A 16,417-nucleotide genomic window follows, 5' to 3' on the forward strand; every position below is an offset into this window, starting at 1 on the left:
TGTAGAGCTTCTAAAAGTAACTCTTGTAAATCATACGATTATGGAAGCATTTGATTTGCTGTTAGAGAAATCCAAAGATTATTCTAAAATCCTAAATACACTACTTGCCATTAAAATTGCTACACCACGAAGATGACGTGCTACACACGTGAAATTTAACCGACAGGATGAAGATGCTGTGATATGCAAATAATTAGGTTTTCACAGCATTCACACAAGTTTGGCGCCGGTGGCGACAGCTGCATCGTGCTAACATGAGTTTCCAACCGATTTCTCATACACAAACAGCAGTTGACCGGCGTTGCCTAGTGAAACGTTGTTGTGATGCCTCGTGTAAGGAGGAGAAATGCGTATCATCACGTTTCCGACTTTGATAAAGGTCGGATTGTAGCCTATCGCGATTGCGGTTTATCGTATCGCGACATTTCTGCTCGTGTTGATCGAGATCCAATGACTGTTAGCAGAATATGGAGTCGGTGGGTTCGGGAGGGTAATTGGAACGCCGTGCAGAATCCCAATGGCCTCGTATCACCAGCAGTCGACATGGCAGGCATCTTATCCGCATGACTGTAACGGATCGTGCAGTCACGTCTCGATCCCTGAGTCAACAGATGGGGACGTTTGCAAGACAACAACCATCTGCACGAACAGTTCGACGACGCTTGCAGCAGCACGGACTATCAGCTCGGAGACCATGGCTGCGGTTACCCTTGACGCTGCATCACGGACAGGAGCGCCTGCGATGGTGTACTCAACGACGAACCTGGGTGCACGAATGGCAAAACGTCATTTTCTTCGGATGAAGCGAGGTTCTGTTTACAGTATCATGATGGTCGCATCCGTGTTTGGCGACATCGCTGTGAACGCACATTGGTAGCGTGTATTCGTCATCGCCGTACTGGCGTATAACCCGTGTGATGGTATGGGGTGACACTGGTTACACGTCTCGGTCACCTCTTATCCGCATTGACGGCATTTGAACAGTGAACGTTACATTTCAGATGTGTTACGACCCGTGGCTCTACCCTTCATTCGATCCCTGCGAAGCCCTACATTTCAGCAGGATAATGCACGACCGCATGTTGCAGGTCCTGTGCGGGCCTTTCTGGATGCAGAAAATGTTCGACTGCTGCCCTAGCCAGCACATTCTCCAGATCTCTCACCAATTCAAAACGTCTGGTCAATGGTGGCCGAGCAACTGGCTCGTCACAATATGCCAGTCACTACTCTTGATGAATTGTGGTATCGTGCTGAAGCTGCATGGGCAGCTGTACCTGTACACACCATCCAAGCTCTGTTTGACTCAATGCCCAGGCGTATCAAGGCCGTTATTACGGCCAGAGGTGGTTGTTCTCTCAGGATCTATGCACCCAAATTGCGTGAAAATGTAATCACATGTCAGTTCTAGTATAGTATATTTGCCCAATGAATACCCATTATCATATGCATTTCTTCTTGGTGTAGCAATTTTAATGGCCAGTAGTGTATGAAAGACCCAAATATATCACGGGCAAGAAATTACGACTAACCCATCTCGAATAGATACTTATTACGTCCTCCCAAACACGTCTACACGATGTTTGGAAGAATTGCTTGGAGTACATACAATAGACTATCGTACACAAGCTTCATGCACAACTCGAATTGCTGGGAACCTTTATGTCTGGTATACAACTATATAATGCATCCTCTATGGGAAGAAAACTTATTGCTGAACTTGGTAGGGTTAATGAGCTCGTTTGGGAACTTACTCGCCTCATCATTCGGATTCTGACAGTTCCAGTATCGTCAGTATCCTCTGAGAGGTCATTCGCCTTGAGACGGCTTAAAACTTGCCCCAGATCAACAATGACTCAGTCGAGACTCACCCATTAAGACAGGGCTGGAAAAATTAATTGTATGGGTGTCACGAAAGAATTTGTTTCATAAACTATCGAAAGGAAAACTATATTTGGAAATAGTTCCTAAAACTTTTTGGTCTAAATAAAAACGAGATAAATGCCTTCTTTTTCAAACAAGTTATGTTTTTCTTTTTTTCATTAAGACGTGATGCACAGTGTTTGTAAAATAGTAATAATAGCAAAAGGTTTCTCTCACATTTTCGTAAATTGTCTAAAACAAAGTAGGACCAGTGTCTTCCCGGATAAATGATGTCTTTTTAAAAATTGTTTTCAAGAGCACGAACTATAAAATTGGGTCCATATCAGTGTTAATGAGTTGTTTCTCTTTGTAGAACAATATAGCGCCGATTAACAAACACATCTTCCCACACTATCGGAATGCATGTATTGTTAACGGTTTTGCTGAATGCCGAAATCAGTAAATGGATTTGCTTGCCCCCCACCCCACCCCTACCCACCTGTAAAGAAATATTATTGTTTTATCTGTGTCAGTAACTGTTTAGGTAACAGACCGTTATCAGAATTAAAGTTGCAATAGATTATACAGAATTTTCTTTTATCTGAATTTGCGAAGTTCCGTTTTTGCAACATTTTGAAACTGATCTTTCCTTGCTGCGGTGTGGCTGTCCTGAAAGCTATGTGAGATAAATATTGTTAACGCAAATTGCATCCGAAATTTTAATATCGTAATCTTTAAACTAGCTTTTTTTCATTCCTTGGTAATATTAATTTATGCGGGGCGTGCCTCTGGTAGCATACCTCAGCCCAACAATCAGTAAAATGGATGATAAGAACCTCAGTCCGTTGAGCCTTTGTGCGTTCCTTGTAATACTATACGCTATTCCAGTAAAATAAATGTCTTGTGACTAGGGCCTCCCGTCGGGTAGACCGTTCGCCGGGTGCAAGTCTTTCGATTTGACACCACTTCGACGACTTGAGCCTCGATGAGGATTAAATAATGATGATTAGGACAACACAACACCCAGTCCCTGAGCGGAGAAAATCTCTGCTCCATCCGGGAATCGAACCCAGGCCCTTAGGATTGACATTCTGTCACGCTGACCAATTTTTTTTCCGATATAGTTCGTTGCGTTTGGTCTGGGCGGACGTCACAAGACATCCGTTCACGTTGATCGTTGAATCTTTGACTCAAGCACGTAGCTCTCTGACCGAACACGCTGAGCTACTGTGCCGGCGGCCACTCAGCTACGGGGGGCGGACGCTATTCCAGTTTTCTACATTTACATGCATATTGTGCAAACAACTGTGCAGTGCATTACTTCCCACAAGGCCTTCCCTCTGCACCACGTCCTTAAGGTTTCTTCCCATCCCTACGGCGTGTAGAACGCGCAAGTTAATGCCCCTGCGGGCGCTGTAAGTACTGCGGACAGCCGGATTTGCTGGAGATTCGTGGACACCACTTTTGTCAGGTAGTGGTTATATTCAACATTGGCGTGCATTTTTAAAAGAAGTCATTGTTTCTGCCACACCCTGTATGAAAAAGTAGGATGAAATTCGTAAATATATAAGGTGCCAATATTTCTAGGTGTTGCAACTGGGAACAATTTTATAATTGCTCACGGCTCAGGATGTAACAATCCCCTCTAATTGTAATACATTATTAAAGCTTACAACGAAATGAATGGTATGTACCAAATGATAATATATCAAACATAATCCAAAAAATAGGTATATTCATAGTTACTGTACAATAATAACGGGCTTAAATCTTAGAAGTTGGTTGGTTGGTTTGGGGAAGGAGACCAGACAGCGAGGTCATCGGTCTCATCGGATTAGGGAAGGACGGGGAAGGAAGTCGGCCGTGCCCTTTGAAAGGAACCATCCCGGCATTTGCCTGGAGCGATTTAGGGAAATCACGGAAAACCTAAATCAGGATGGCCGGACGCGAGATTGAACCGTCGTCCTCCCGAATGCGAGTCCAGTGTCTAACCACTGCGCCACCTCGCTCGGTAAATCTTAGAAGTGTCCTCCACCGGTAGCTGAATGTTCAGCTAGACAGAATGTCAATCCGGGTTCGATTCCCGGCTGGGTCGGAGATTTTCTCCGCTCAGGGACTGGGTGTTATGTTGTCCTAATCATCGTCATTTCATCACTATCGACGCCAAGTCGCCGAAGTGGCGTCAAATCGAAAGACGCACCCGGCGAACGTTCTACCCGGCGGGAGGCCCCAGTCACACGCCATCTACATTTATCTCAAAAGCTATTGAAAAGGTATGGGCACTTGCACTATACACAGCTTTTAACACTCATTTGTTCATGCCCACATTCTTTTTGTGATGAATGAATTGATTCAGCAGATGTTTGCTTCCCTTTAAGTTTAGGAAGTCACAATTTCAAATTAACTTTCACCATCAATATTGCTTCGAAAGCGTTTACTTTCACTTGGGTTTTCTCAGAAGACCATTCTTATTCATCAAAGACAGGCATGACTGCTGGATTTGTATATTGCTAGAAATATAAAAAGTTACATGTTGAAACCTCACATGGCCGAGAATTTGATTTGATTTCTAAAAACCAGAACATTTAGGCATCCCGGCAGAACTGGATGAGGACTAGGGGACTGGACTCCAACAATCGGAGCTGTCCCGGGCGTATTGGGACGTCTGGTCACGTTAAAATACATACAGACTTAGAGTTTGAACAGCACATAACTAAGTATTGCTACAGGTGAATCTTCAGATTGTTTAATCATTTATGATAATCTCGAGGTGGAAGCAGTTCTCCACACCTGCAGTGTGAAATATTGCTCTTCTTTAATTCGACAATCTAAAACAGCGTGGTGTCCCAGAGAATCATTAATTTATTAAACACATTCCAGATTGTTAAATATAATTAAAGAGTTAAATATAATTATTGTCAAATAGACTTGTGCTATCCAAAAATTTGTATTAAAATACTACTCAAAAATTCAAACTGAGAAACTAGGTTTTTCGTAGAATGAGGGCTTTCACAACCGGATCACATAGCTACTAGTAAACCTTTCGGGATGTGAGGTCGTGGTCCAAGAAACTATTCTGTTCCCGACGTTTCACCCAGGACTGCGCTGGACATCTTCAGAGGCGCTCCTCTGCTGAGTCGGCAAGACTCACATCCCGAAAGGTTTACCAGCAACTAGGTTTTTGTTTTGTTTTAAATGTATGGACGCATATACTGCTATTTCAAGCTTACCGTATGTTTATAAAACAATTTGCCTTTTTCGTGTCAAACACAACGATGTAATTTTTCATAGCAATTTCATTCACATACTTTTTACATAAGTTTCATCATTTTTATGCTAGAACTGCTTTACACTTTATTTGTTAATATAACTGCATATTAAAATTGATAATGCTTACTTGATATAATCGCACAGATGGCCCTACATGTTAAAGTGCCGCTTCTGGATTGTATCCTCCCGCAGATTAATAACGGAGATCGGTATGCCCCCCAGCCTGGAAGTGGGTTTTAGGTGGTTTTCCACATTCCACTAGATGAATACTGGGCTGACTCCAAACTCCCTCTTCTCGGTTACACTATTCACAGACATTTAGGAAACATTCACTCACTTTCACATACAAACCTTTGGGGTACCGTAAGAAGAGGAAATTTCGGACACAGAGTAATTTCGGGCGGGAACAGCGTATTTCTGTTGTTACGTTGGTGTCACTGAATGCAAGCTTTTATTTCACGCATGCGTTTTGCTGTTTACACCTTACGTATTGTCAAGCATATACGAGCACACATTGTTGCAGTTGGAAGTTGAAACGGTGTGTAGCGGCTTACAGTTCAGTGTACAATTGTTGCTAGTTATCTTTATACGAATACTTTCGTCATTGTACAAGCAGAGAACAAATGTTAAGAAGGAAATGTGAATACAGTTTGTCTCCACATCTCACTTTCGCTGATGTGATAACTACACACGTTGGGGTAATATCGGACAATGCCGCATACTTACAAAAGGAGGTTTGGTGCTCTGATGAAGCGCAATTGGAATCCTGAAACTCCTGAAAAGGCCTTGTTTCTGTAAGAGTAGGAAAACTATTGTACAAAAAGGCGTCAAGCAAATTTAATGTACCACATTCAACATTAGAGAATAAAGTTAATAATACAAACCCTCTAGTGATTGGAAGGCTTTTGTCTTCAGGGCCATTGAAGAGAACATACTTGTCCGTGGTATTTTAAGGGCTGCACATTGGAGTTTTCCTTTTACCTCTGATGAAGTTAGGTACATAGTGAAAGGCTATGTTGATGAATGTGGACGATGGAAAAAACGCTTTCCTTGTAACATATCAGGGATTGAGTGGTCGCGTTCATTCTTTCATCATCACACTGCCATATTAAGCGTCCGGCTATCAGAGAACATTAAAAGGCAACGTGCTGAAGTGAGTTATGAGACAGTGAAATATAGTTCTAGAATGTTGGTGAAAAAATTGAAATGATCGATCCCAAAAATGCAATCAGTTATGACGAGACCAATCTGTGTGAAGACTCTGGGAGGAAACATGTGATTGTTAGAAAGGGAACAAACCATCCTGAAAGGATCTTAGATTCTTCTAAGAGTAGTATTTCAGTAATGATGGCTGCCACTGCGGACGGAAAAGTATTACTTCCCGTTGCCTACAAATCGGAGCATTTATGGGACATCTGGCAAAAGGGAGGTCCCAAAGGAACCCGCTATAACCGCATTTGAAGACTGGTGTATTACTATTGCGCTGCCTTCCTGATGGCAAAGGAGGGGGAGAAAGTTATGAAAGGAGACAACCTTTCAAGTCACATTTCGCTCCGACTAATTGATGAACGTGAGAAGAATAAAATCTCTTTTTTTTTGTTGCCACCAAACAGTACTCATATTTTACAGCCTTTAGACGTAGGTTTCTCCAGACCTTTAAAAGCTGCTAGGCGGGCGGTGCTTACACAATGGAAGGAAAGCTCCCGTGCGCCAATATCGAAAGATGCTTTCCCCTTGGTCTTGAAGGAAACGCTTAAAAAAGTGTCAGCAACTGAGGAAGACAATATAAAAAGTGCATTCCGTGCAGTGGGCTTAATTCCGAAATTAGGTGCTGCCTCAGGAAAATTCGTTTTAGGAATCGATATGAGAAAGAGAGATAATGCTGACTCAGTGTCTGAATTGCTTGTGAATAATGGTGCGATACCCACTGATGACGAAAGTAGCAGAGCAGAGGAAGCAGTTCTGGAAGTGGAGTCTTTTGTTCTTGAGGATTATCCACACATGATTAGGGAGAAACAGAGAAATAGGCGGTTTGTCGTAATCGCAACAGAGGTGGGCGCAAAAGAAGTGAAACATCTCTGCGTCCATATCAAGACACCAAATCTGTGTTTATTTTTACTGCCATTCCAGACGATGACACTGTAGACAAAGACCAAATTGTAAGAATGTTGCCGACTGCAAGAGAAGAAAGGGGAAATTTCCTTTCTCTGAGAAGATACTGTAGATTGTTATTGGTTTGTTGTATGATTAGATTGTCTTTATTAATGAAATGTTTTATAAATATGTCTGTGAAAGTTTCCTAAATATGTGTCAAATGTTTACTGAAGATGTGTAGAAGGTTTCGTAACCATCTATAAAAAATGCATTAAAGCCCATAAAGATGACAGAGGTAGTCATCGAAAACTCGGGATTTTATTCAAATTTGACGCGGCAAGTAAAGCGAGAACTTTTTATGCAAGGACTCCGTAGTCATCTATAAAAAATGTTTTCAAAACATGTTCCTAAGTATGTGTATTTTTTAAAAAGATAGTCACTGTTCGAAATTAGCCGATTAGAGGGTAATATGGACCTCTACGTGGAAATTCAATGAATGCCCCAACTACCCCATCAAAGAGGTAACATCGGACACTTTTATTTGTTAGATTCTGAGTAGTTAAAAATGTTTTTGACTAAAGTTCTTTGATCATATTATTCTCCAATATCATCAAAAGTATCTCGCACTTTTTGTCGCAAGAATTTAATGTTCTGTACAAAGTTACCTTAAAGAATATGAAAATTCCGTCCAATATTACCCCACCTTACGGTACAGATATTTTGAGTCTGGAGGTAACGGGGTGGCGACAGGAAGGGCATCACGCCACCCCTTAAACAAACCATGTCACATCTGTTAATAACCATGCCGACTCTGCGCCGAAGCAGGGAAAAGGCATAAGAAAAAGAAGAACGCTTCTTGAACAAAATTAACAATTTTAACCAAGTAATGCGTGAGGACTCAGTGACTTTCATACCTTTTTAATGTGTTGCTTGTGAACGGATCTTAGTTCAGTCTGTGGATGGAGGCAATGGCTTTAAAGCAGACCCAGTACATATATGATCCGACAGACAGGGTGACCAGCAATCTGTAGCTATATGACGATGATACTGTGATGTACGGGGAAGGAGTTGTTGAGTGACTGTAGGAGGATACAAGATGACTTAGACAAAATTCCTAGTTGATGTGATTAATGGCAGTTTGCTCTTCAAGCAGAAAAATGTGAGTGAGTGCAGGTGAGTAGGAAAAACAATTACATAACGTTCGAATACAGCATTTGTAGTACACTGCTCGACACAGTCACGACGACTAAAGATCTACATGTATATTTGTAAAACGATATGGAGTGGAAAGAGCACGTAAGGACGGCAGGGAGGATGGTGAATGATCGATTTTAGTTTATTGAGAGAATTTTTGTAAAGTGTGTTTCATCTGTAAAAGGAGTCCGCCAATAGAACACAAATGTGACCTGATCATTCTGGAGTACCGCCCGAGTGTTTGGGCCCCCAACCAGGTCGGCCTAAGGGAAGACATCGAAGCAAATCAGGGGTGGGCTGTTAGATTTGTCACTGATAGGTTCGATCAACACACACGTATTACGCATATGCTTTGTGGACTTATGTGGGAATCCATGGAGGGAAGACGACGTTCTTATTGCGGACCACTATTGAGAAAATTTAAGAATCGCCATTAGAAGATGACTGCAGAGTGATTCTGCTTTCGCGAACATACTTTTCGTGTAAGGACTACGAAGATAAAATAAGAGAAATTAGGGCTTGTTCAGAGGCATACAGACAGCCGTTTTTCCCTCGCTTTATTTGCGGATTGAACACGAGAGAAAATATGATACTGCAGCGCCTGTGTTGTTCAGAAGTACGATGCAGATTTCCTTGGGACATGCTAGTATATCCAAAGGGTTAAGCATTGCAGCGACTACAGCCATTATAAGGTACATGAAACGTATTTGCATTTGCAAATATGAACAGTCATCAGCAGTATAATGGAACGACGACAGTAAAAATTTATGCCAGACCGGGAATCGAACCCGGATTTGCCACTTATCGCGAGATGACTAGTAGCGAGTAAATAACTAGTAGTGGTACAAGGTACACTCCGCCACGCACCTTACATTGGCCTGCAGAGCATGTATATAGATGCAAATGAAGACGTAGGACCTAATGCTGCGAGTCTCTTCACAATGTTTTTACAGTTCTCTCTACCCTGTCGTACAGTTTCAGGTATTTCTTCTTCCTCTTCTTACCTTCAAGATTCTCCTCCAACTTCATGTACATGCAGTTTGTCAGCTCCTCTTCCTTCTTCAAGCATTCCACCAAACAGCTGATTCTAGGACCAGGGTTTCCAATAATATTATTCATTTTGTTGTGCCGCCCTTAAGAAGCATTCGTTGTCTGGTGTCTCTTTCCATAGCAGTTCCACATTGCAATGGGGATATCATCATTCTGTGACCAGATATCCACGGAGTCAAAAAACTGACAGTCTGTAATTATTAGGAGCTTGCTCAAGAGTCTCAACCCATTCATTACTTACATTCTAGGGTTTTACAAAAGCCAGCGCTGCACACGCGCTAACATGAAGTCTTAAATCTTCACTCCGGAGGTACTCGTCATTAGACCCAGATCTTAAACTTTTCTCCATAACTCTTCTTCATATGGAAATTACATCCACAGATTTCACTTGAGTGTAAAACTTGACAAAGGGACGATATCGCAGCTGCCTCACAATCAACATTCACTTTTCTTGGACGGCATTGAGGAACTGCTTGTTTAATCAGATGAAACTGGCGAACATAAATGTCTTCCTTCTTATTACGGAGCAGTTCAAACACAAGAGGAAGAAAGTTCGTTTCGTCACTCGGGTCTCCTAAGTCTGATCGTATGTTATAGATCTGTTCAAACCTAAATGTTACACCCAAAGAAAAAAATGGGAAAACTTTTTAAGCTTTCTTCTAGTTTGCTTCCATTAAAATGATTATCTTCTGCTCTAATCAATCGTTTTGTAGAATGTAACTACTGCCGTTACCTGTTTTTAAGGGATCTTCATAAAGAACGATTTCAGAACGGTCTTCCCCACCACAGTATTCACATGTTCGTTGCATTTCATATCGCCTTACAATGTTGCCCACAGACATTTAAACGACTTCACTACTAATGCTGTATCTGGACATCACGGGTTTGTTTTTGCTTCCATGATTCGCATTAACTACCATTTTTCCACATTTAGAGATATGTCCTATTCATCCCGCCTACTATAAATTTTGTCTAAGTCTTCTTGTATCTTCCTGCAGTCACCTAACTTCGACACGTCACTGTACACCACAGCAGTATCAGCAAAAACCTGCGGAGTGCCGCCCACCCTGTCTGTCGAATCATGCATGTATATAGAGAACAAAAGCGGTCCTATCACACTTCCTCGGGCACTCCTGGGGATACCCTTGTCTCTGATGAGCACGTGCTGTCACTTGCCGTCGAAGACAGTATACTGGGTTCTATAACTTAAACAGTCTCCGAGATACCCACATATCAGTGAACCTATTCTACACTACTGGCCATTAAAACTGCTACACCACGAAGGTGACGTGCTACACACACGAAATTTAACCGACAGGAAGAAGATGCTGCAATTATCAAATGATTAGCTTTTCAGAGCATTCACACAAGGTTGGCGCTAGTGGCGACACCTACAACGTGCTGACATGAGGAAAGTTTCCAACCGATTTCTTATACACAAACAGCAGTTGACCCGTGTTGCCTGGTGGAACGTTGTTGTGATGCCTCGTGTAAGGAAGAGAAATGCGTATCACGTTTCCGACTTTGATAAAGGTCGGATTGTAGCCTATCGCGATTGCGGTTTCTCGTATCGCGACATTGCTGCTCGCGTTGGTGGAGATCCAATGACTGTTAGCAGAATATGGAATCGGTGGGTTCACGAGGGTAATACGGAACGCCGAATCCCAACGGCCTCGTATCACTAGCAGTCGAGATGACAGGCATCTTTTCCGCATGGCTGTAACGGATCGTGCAGCCACGTCTCGATCTCTGAGTCAACAGATGGGGACGTTTGTAAGACAACAACCATCTGCACAAACAGTTCGACGACGTTTGCAGCAGCACGGACTATCAACTCGGAGACCATGTCTGCGGTTACCCTTGACGCTGCATCGCAGACAAAACGCCTGCAATGGTGTACCCAACGACGAACCTGGGTGCCCGAATCACGAATGGCAAAACATCATTTTTTCGGATGAATCTAGGTTCTGTTTACAGCATCATGATGGTCGCATCCGTGTAACGGATCCTGCAGCCACGTTTACAAGACAACAACCATCTGCACAAACAGTTCGACGACGTTTGCAGCAACATAGACTATTACCTCGGAGACCATGGCTGCGGTTACCCTTGACGCTGCATCACAGACAGGAGCGCCTGCAATGGTGTGCCCAACGACGAACCTGGGTGCACGAATCACGAATGGCAAAACGTCATTTTTTCGGATGAATCTAGGTTCTGTTTACAGCATCATGATGGTCGCATCCGTGTTTGGCGACAACGCGGTGAACGCGCATTGGAAGCGTGTATTCGTCATCGCCATACTGGCGTATCACCCGGTGTGATGGTATGAGGTGCCACTGGTTACACGTCTCGGTCACCTCTTGTTCGCATTGACGGCACTTTGAACAGTGGACGTTACATTGCAGATGTGATACGACCCGTGGATCTACCCTTCATTCGATCCCTGCGAAACCCTACATTTCAGCAGGATAAAGCACGACCGCATGTTGCAGGTCATGTACGGGACTTTCTGAATACAGAAAATGTTCGACTGCTGCCCTGGTCAGCACATTCTCCAGATCTCTCATCAATTCAAAACGTCTGGTCAATGGTGGCCGAGCAACTGGCTCGTCACAATACGCCAGTCACTACTCTTGATGAACTGTGGTATCGTGTTGAAGCTGCACGGGCAGCTGTACCTGTACACGCCATCCAAGCTCTGACTCAATGCCCAGGCGTATTAAGGCCGTTATTACGGCCAGAGGTGGATGTTCTGGGTACTGATTTCTGAGGATCTATGCACCCAAATTGCGTGAAAATGTAATCACATGTCAGTCCTAGTATAATATATTTGTCCAATGAATACCCGCTTATCATCTGCATTTCTTCTTGGTGTAGCAATTTTAATGGCCAGTAGTGTATATGCTCAAACCTTCGTTAACAGCCTGCAGTGAAGCACCGCGTCAAATGATTTCCAGAAATCTAGAAATATGGAATCTGACTGTTATCCTTCAACCATAGTTCGCAGTTTATCACGTGAGAAAAGGGCCAGCTGTTTCGCACAAGCAATGCTTTCTAAAACCATGCTGATTCGTGGACATAAGCTTCTCGGACTCAAGAAAATTTATTGTATTCGAACTGACAATACGTTCAAGGGTTTTGCAGCAAACCGATACTAGGGATATTGGTCCGTAGCTTTGTGGGTCCGTTCTTTTACCCTCATTATATACATGTACGCTTTTTTCCAGTCGCTTAGGACTTAGCGCTGGGCGAGATATTCGCGATAACGTAAGGTAAGGGGCCAATGCCGTAGAGTACTGTTTGTAAAACCGAACTGGGACTCCAACTGCATACGGTGACTTATTTGCTTTCAGGTATTTTTGTTTCTTGACGCCAGGGATGTTTATTACTATGTCGCTCTTGCAGTAGTCTGTACGATGGTCAAATGACGCTATGTTTGTACGATTCTCCTGCGTAACCGATTTCTTGAAAGCAAAATTTGAAACTTTGGCTTTCGTTTTCCTATCTTCAACTGCCACACCTGACTAATTAACAAGGAAAGGGATGGAATCCTTAGACCCGCTTCGCGATTTTGCACAGGATTAGAATTTTCGCGGGTTCTCTGCAAGATCTTTTCCTTAGATATGATGGTGGTAGTTGATGTATGCTTCGTTCATAGATCTTTTCACGGAGCACTAATCTCTACTAACCTTTGCTTGTCGTCATTTGTGCATTCTCTTTCGAACCGAGAGTGCAACAGTTTCTGCCTCCTCAGCATTTTCCGAATTTCGTTATTAAACCATGGTGGGTCTTTTCCATCTTCAGTCCACTTAGTGCGGCTGGTCCCGGCGGAGGTTCGAGTCCTCCCTCGGGCATGGGTATGTGTGTTTGTCCTCAGCATAATTTAGGTTAAGTAGTGTGTAAGCTTAGGGACTGATGATCTTAGCAGTTAAGTCCCATAAGATTTCACACACATTTGAACATTTTCAATCCACTTACTAGGCACGTAACTCTCTAGACCACGATCTAGAATCTGCTTAAACTTTGCCTATAATTCCTCTTGCCCATCTTACTGCAGCTATGTGGCGTCGATTCATTGTCTAAATGAAATACTAACAACTGTTTATCTGCTCTTTTTAGCAGAAAAACTCTACTAGCCTTCTTGACTAAGTTGTTAACTTTCGTAACCATAGTTGCTGTAATGACATGATGCTAATCTCCGTTTCTACACCGACGTTGTCGATAAGGCCTGTTTGTAGCTACAAGGTCTAAGATATTTCCATTGCGTTTGGGCTACCGAACTAGCTGCTCAAGACAGTTTTCAGAAAACGCATTCAAAAACATTTCGCACAACTGTCTGTCTGACATCCCACTGTATACTCAAAAAGTTCATGTCGTCTCCAACTAATATTGCATGATCTGGGTATTTATGCGCTACTGACCACAGACTCTTTGAACGACTGTCGAAGTGTCACAGTGGAATCGGGTGGCCGGTAAATACGTCAAACAATTAACTTGGTTTCAGCTACATCAGTTGTACGTGACCAGATACTTTCGCTGTCATACCCAACTTCGATCTCAATAGAGACAATATTTTTGGCAGCTGCAATGAAAACCCCCTCTCCTGTGGCCTCTAATCTGTCTTTCCGATTTACATGCCACGACTCGCTAAATATTCCAGAGCTTTCCACTTTGTAGTTTCATCCAGCTCTTGGTCCCAAGAATAATTTGAGCTTGAGGACCTTCCTGGAGGACGTTAAATTTGAGAACTTTTGTTACGAATACTCTGACAATTTACTGATAAAATTTTGACAGTGAAAGTGACTTTACTTTGAAAGCAGTCTGGCTTCGGTTGCTGCATATCGACTGGCGACTCTTCATCAGAAAACCTCAAATTATCGCCTAGCCTAAAAAAATCCTCATGTGCATTCCACCAGTACTCTGCTACCCAGGTAGCTGCTTCCATTGTGTAGTGCACCTCTGACCTACAAATCCCCTCCCGACAACGCAGGCCTAGAAATCTGTAGCCAAGACCGACTCTCAGTCAACGAAGCCGTCCACTTGGCTGCAAACCAAAACCAGTCTCAGAACTTGTTGGTGCCAACGTCAGCCACAAATTGCAGACGACAGCGCCCTTCACGCTTGATTGCCGCAAACAGGACCACCTCCACATGTCGGATAAGGCCCCCAGGCAGACATACCAACTGCACATTGGCTTTCTTTCCAACCCTGAACTCTATTTGTAAGGAGCTGCATAACGTGCCACCTGTTGAAGCAGTGGCCATATGCCCAGTCACAGCACGAATGAGTGAGGCCAGACAGCCAGTCTCGACACACAAGTGATGTGAAAGTTGCCACCTGCCACTCACCCTGCTGTGAGAGCAGATCCACCATGTTGGATACACTGGAAGGTACCTCAGCAGCAGAGCCATTGGGCGAAACAAGCGACACCTAAGGTGTCCCATGCAATGCACCAGATTCTCCGCCACTGGTACATCCTGAGACAGCAGCCTGAGGACGACTGATGTAGCCAAAACCGCATTCAACTGTTCACGAATTGCGGCCAGCTTCTCCTGCGCCTGCACGCAGCATGCACGCATCCTGTCAATCCTAGCAAGTCTAACTGAAGAAGTTAACTGTAAAAGCAGACGGAATCATAGATATGCAACCTGCTACCTAACTGATGTGTCACCAATAAACACTGATGCGTTAGTGAGCTATGAAGCTGGCTTTTCAGAGGAAATGAAAACTGCGCTGGAGACTGAATGAATTTACACTTACAAAATGTGGGATTAAACATCTTAAACAGAAAAACAAGCAAAAAATTAAGAACTATGCTACAAGGAAAACACAGGAGAAGATAAACATTTAACTTACCGCTCTGTAGATGTGTATTAGCGGAGAGGAGGTGCCTCAAAGTCTCCATATTTTATATGTTTGGCGAGGCAATACTAGATTCAGGTATGAATTTAGATGTGTATTGTACATTATCGATGGCCACAGAAAGATTATACCACTGGTGCCTGAATGTAAGAGAGACATAATATGAGTTTGTTGACTACCTGAGCAAAAATAGTGTAATTATGTGACAATTAGAACAGTTTGTTTATGCTTGTATTCCCCTCTGTCCCAAAGTGTACAAGAGTAACACCTGCCAAGTCTGTAGGGGCTGAGTTTACTGAAGGAATTTCTATGTACGTAGCGCCAGCTATTGGACTGAATGAAGTACAAGCCAATTTTAAGGTTTAAGGAAAGCAACTTTTTCAAAATTCGGTGTTATAATTATGCAATGAAATTTGTGTGTGCATAAAAATCAATAAAACGCAATGTGTATGATTTCTTGTTATTTCACACTCCATGTCATACCCAACTGCTTACAAAAGATGTATGTAGCTTCTTACTGATAGTCAGAGTCATGTGCCACTTCTGCTCCAGCTGCTACCACCACTGCTGTCACCTCTGCCGACTCCGACGCTGCCCTACCTGCTGCTGCTGTGTCTGATATCATAGAACACATGTGGATGAGTGTCTGATACGGATGTAAATCGAGAGAGAGAGAGCCTCAGGCTCACAGCTTATTGGAGAGCCCAACAAGCAACTACGACCCAGGGGCACACAGTTACATAGTGGACCAATACAAGCTGCTTCCTCGTCATTAAAATATGTAATAAGAGTCTGTGAAAAAATGTAGACACTGTGGTTTTCTGGGTAGTGTCTTTTATTCCTAAACATTAACACGTACTTCCCAAGCCGCAGTGTCTATCTATATTATACAAAAAAAAAAAAAAATACACTGAGTAGGAAAATATTATTTATTTTTCTTTTTACGAGCAACACTTTGTAGTTTAATAGGAGGACGTCTATCAGTCTAGCATTCTGCATTCATGTCATTATCTTTATAGCAGGGGTCATACTCCGAAAGAAGTGCGTCATTTTTTAACACTTGAGGGAGTAAGTTAAATCTGTG

General features: G+C 42.9%; 1 protein-coding gene across 2 annotated transcripts in view; it reads right to left on the reverse strand.

The window, feature by feature from the left end:
• The window catches only part of LOC126458987 (uncharacterized), a 129,839-nt gene extending 113,867 nt beyond the window's left edge, over nucleotides 1-15,972 (reverse strand). Inside the window, exon 1 of one of the 2 annotated variants that reach the window (XM_050095829.1) lies at nucleotides 15,852-15,972. In XM_050095829.1, the coding sequence (XP_049951786.1) occupies nucleotides 15,852-15,967 (116 nt within the window). In that variant the 5' untranslated portion in view covers nucleotides 15,968-15,972. Of the gene's footprint in view, nucleotides 1-15,828 lie in introns of both variants that reach the window. The other variant, XM_050095830.1, reaches the window with a different exon arrangement.
• Between the last annotated feature and the right edge of the window lie 445 nt (nucleotides 15,973-16,417).

This window comes from Schistocerca serialis, chromosome 1, assembly GCF_023864345.2.
Source record: "Schistocerca serialis cubense isolate TAMUIC-IGC-003099 chromosome 1, iqSchSeri2.2, whole genome shotgun sequence".
Classification (NCBI taxonomy): Eukaryota; Metazoa; Arthropoda; class Insecta; order Orthoptera; family Acrididae; genus Schistocerca; species Schistocerca serialis.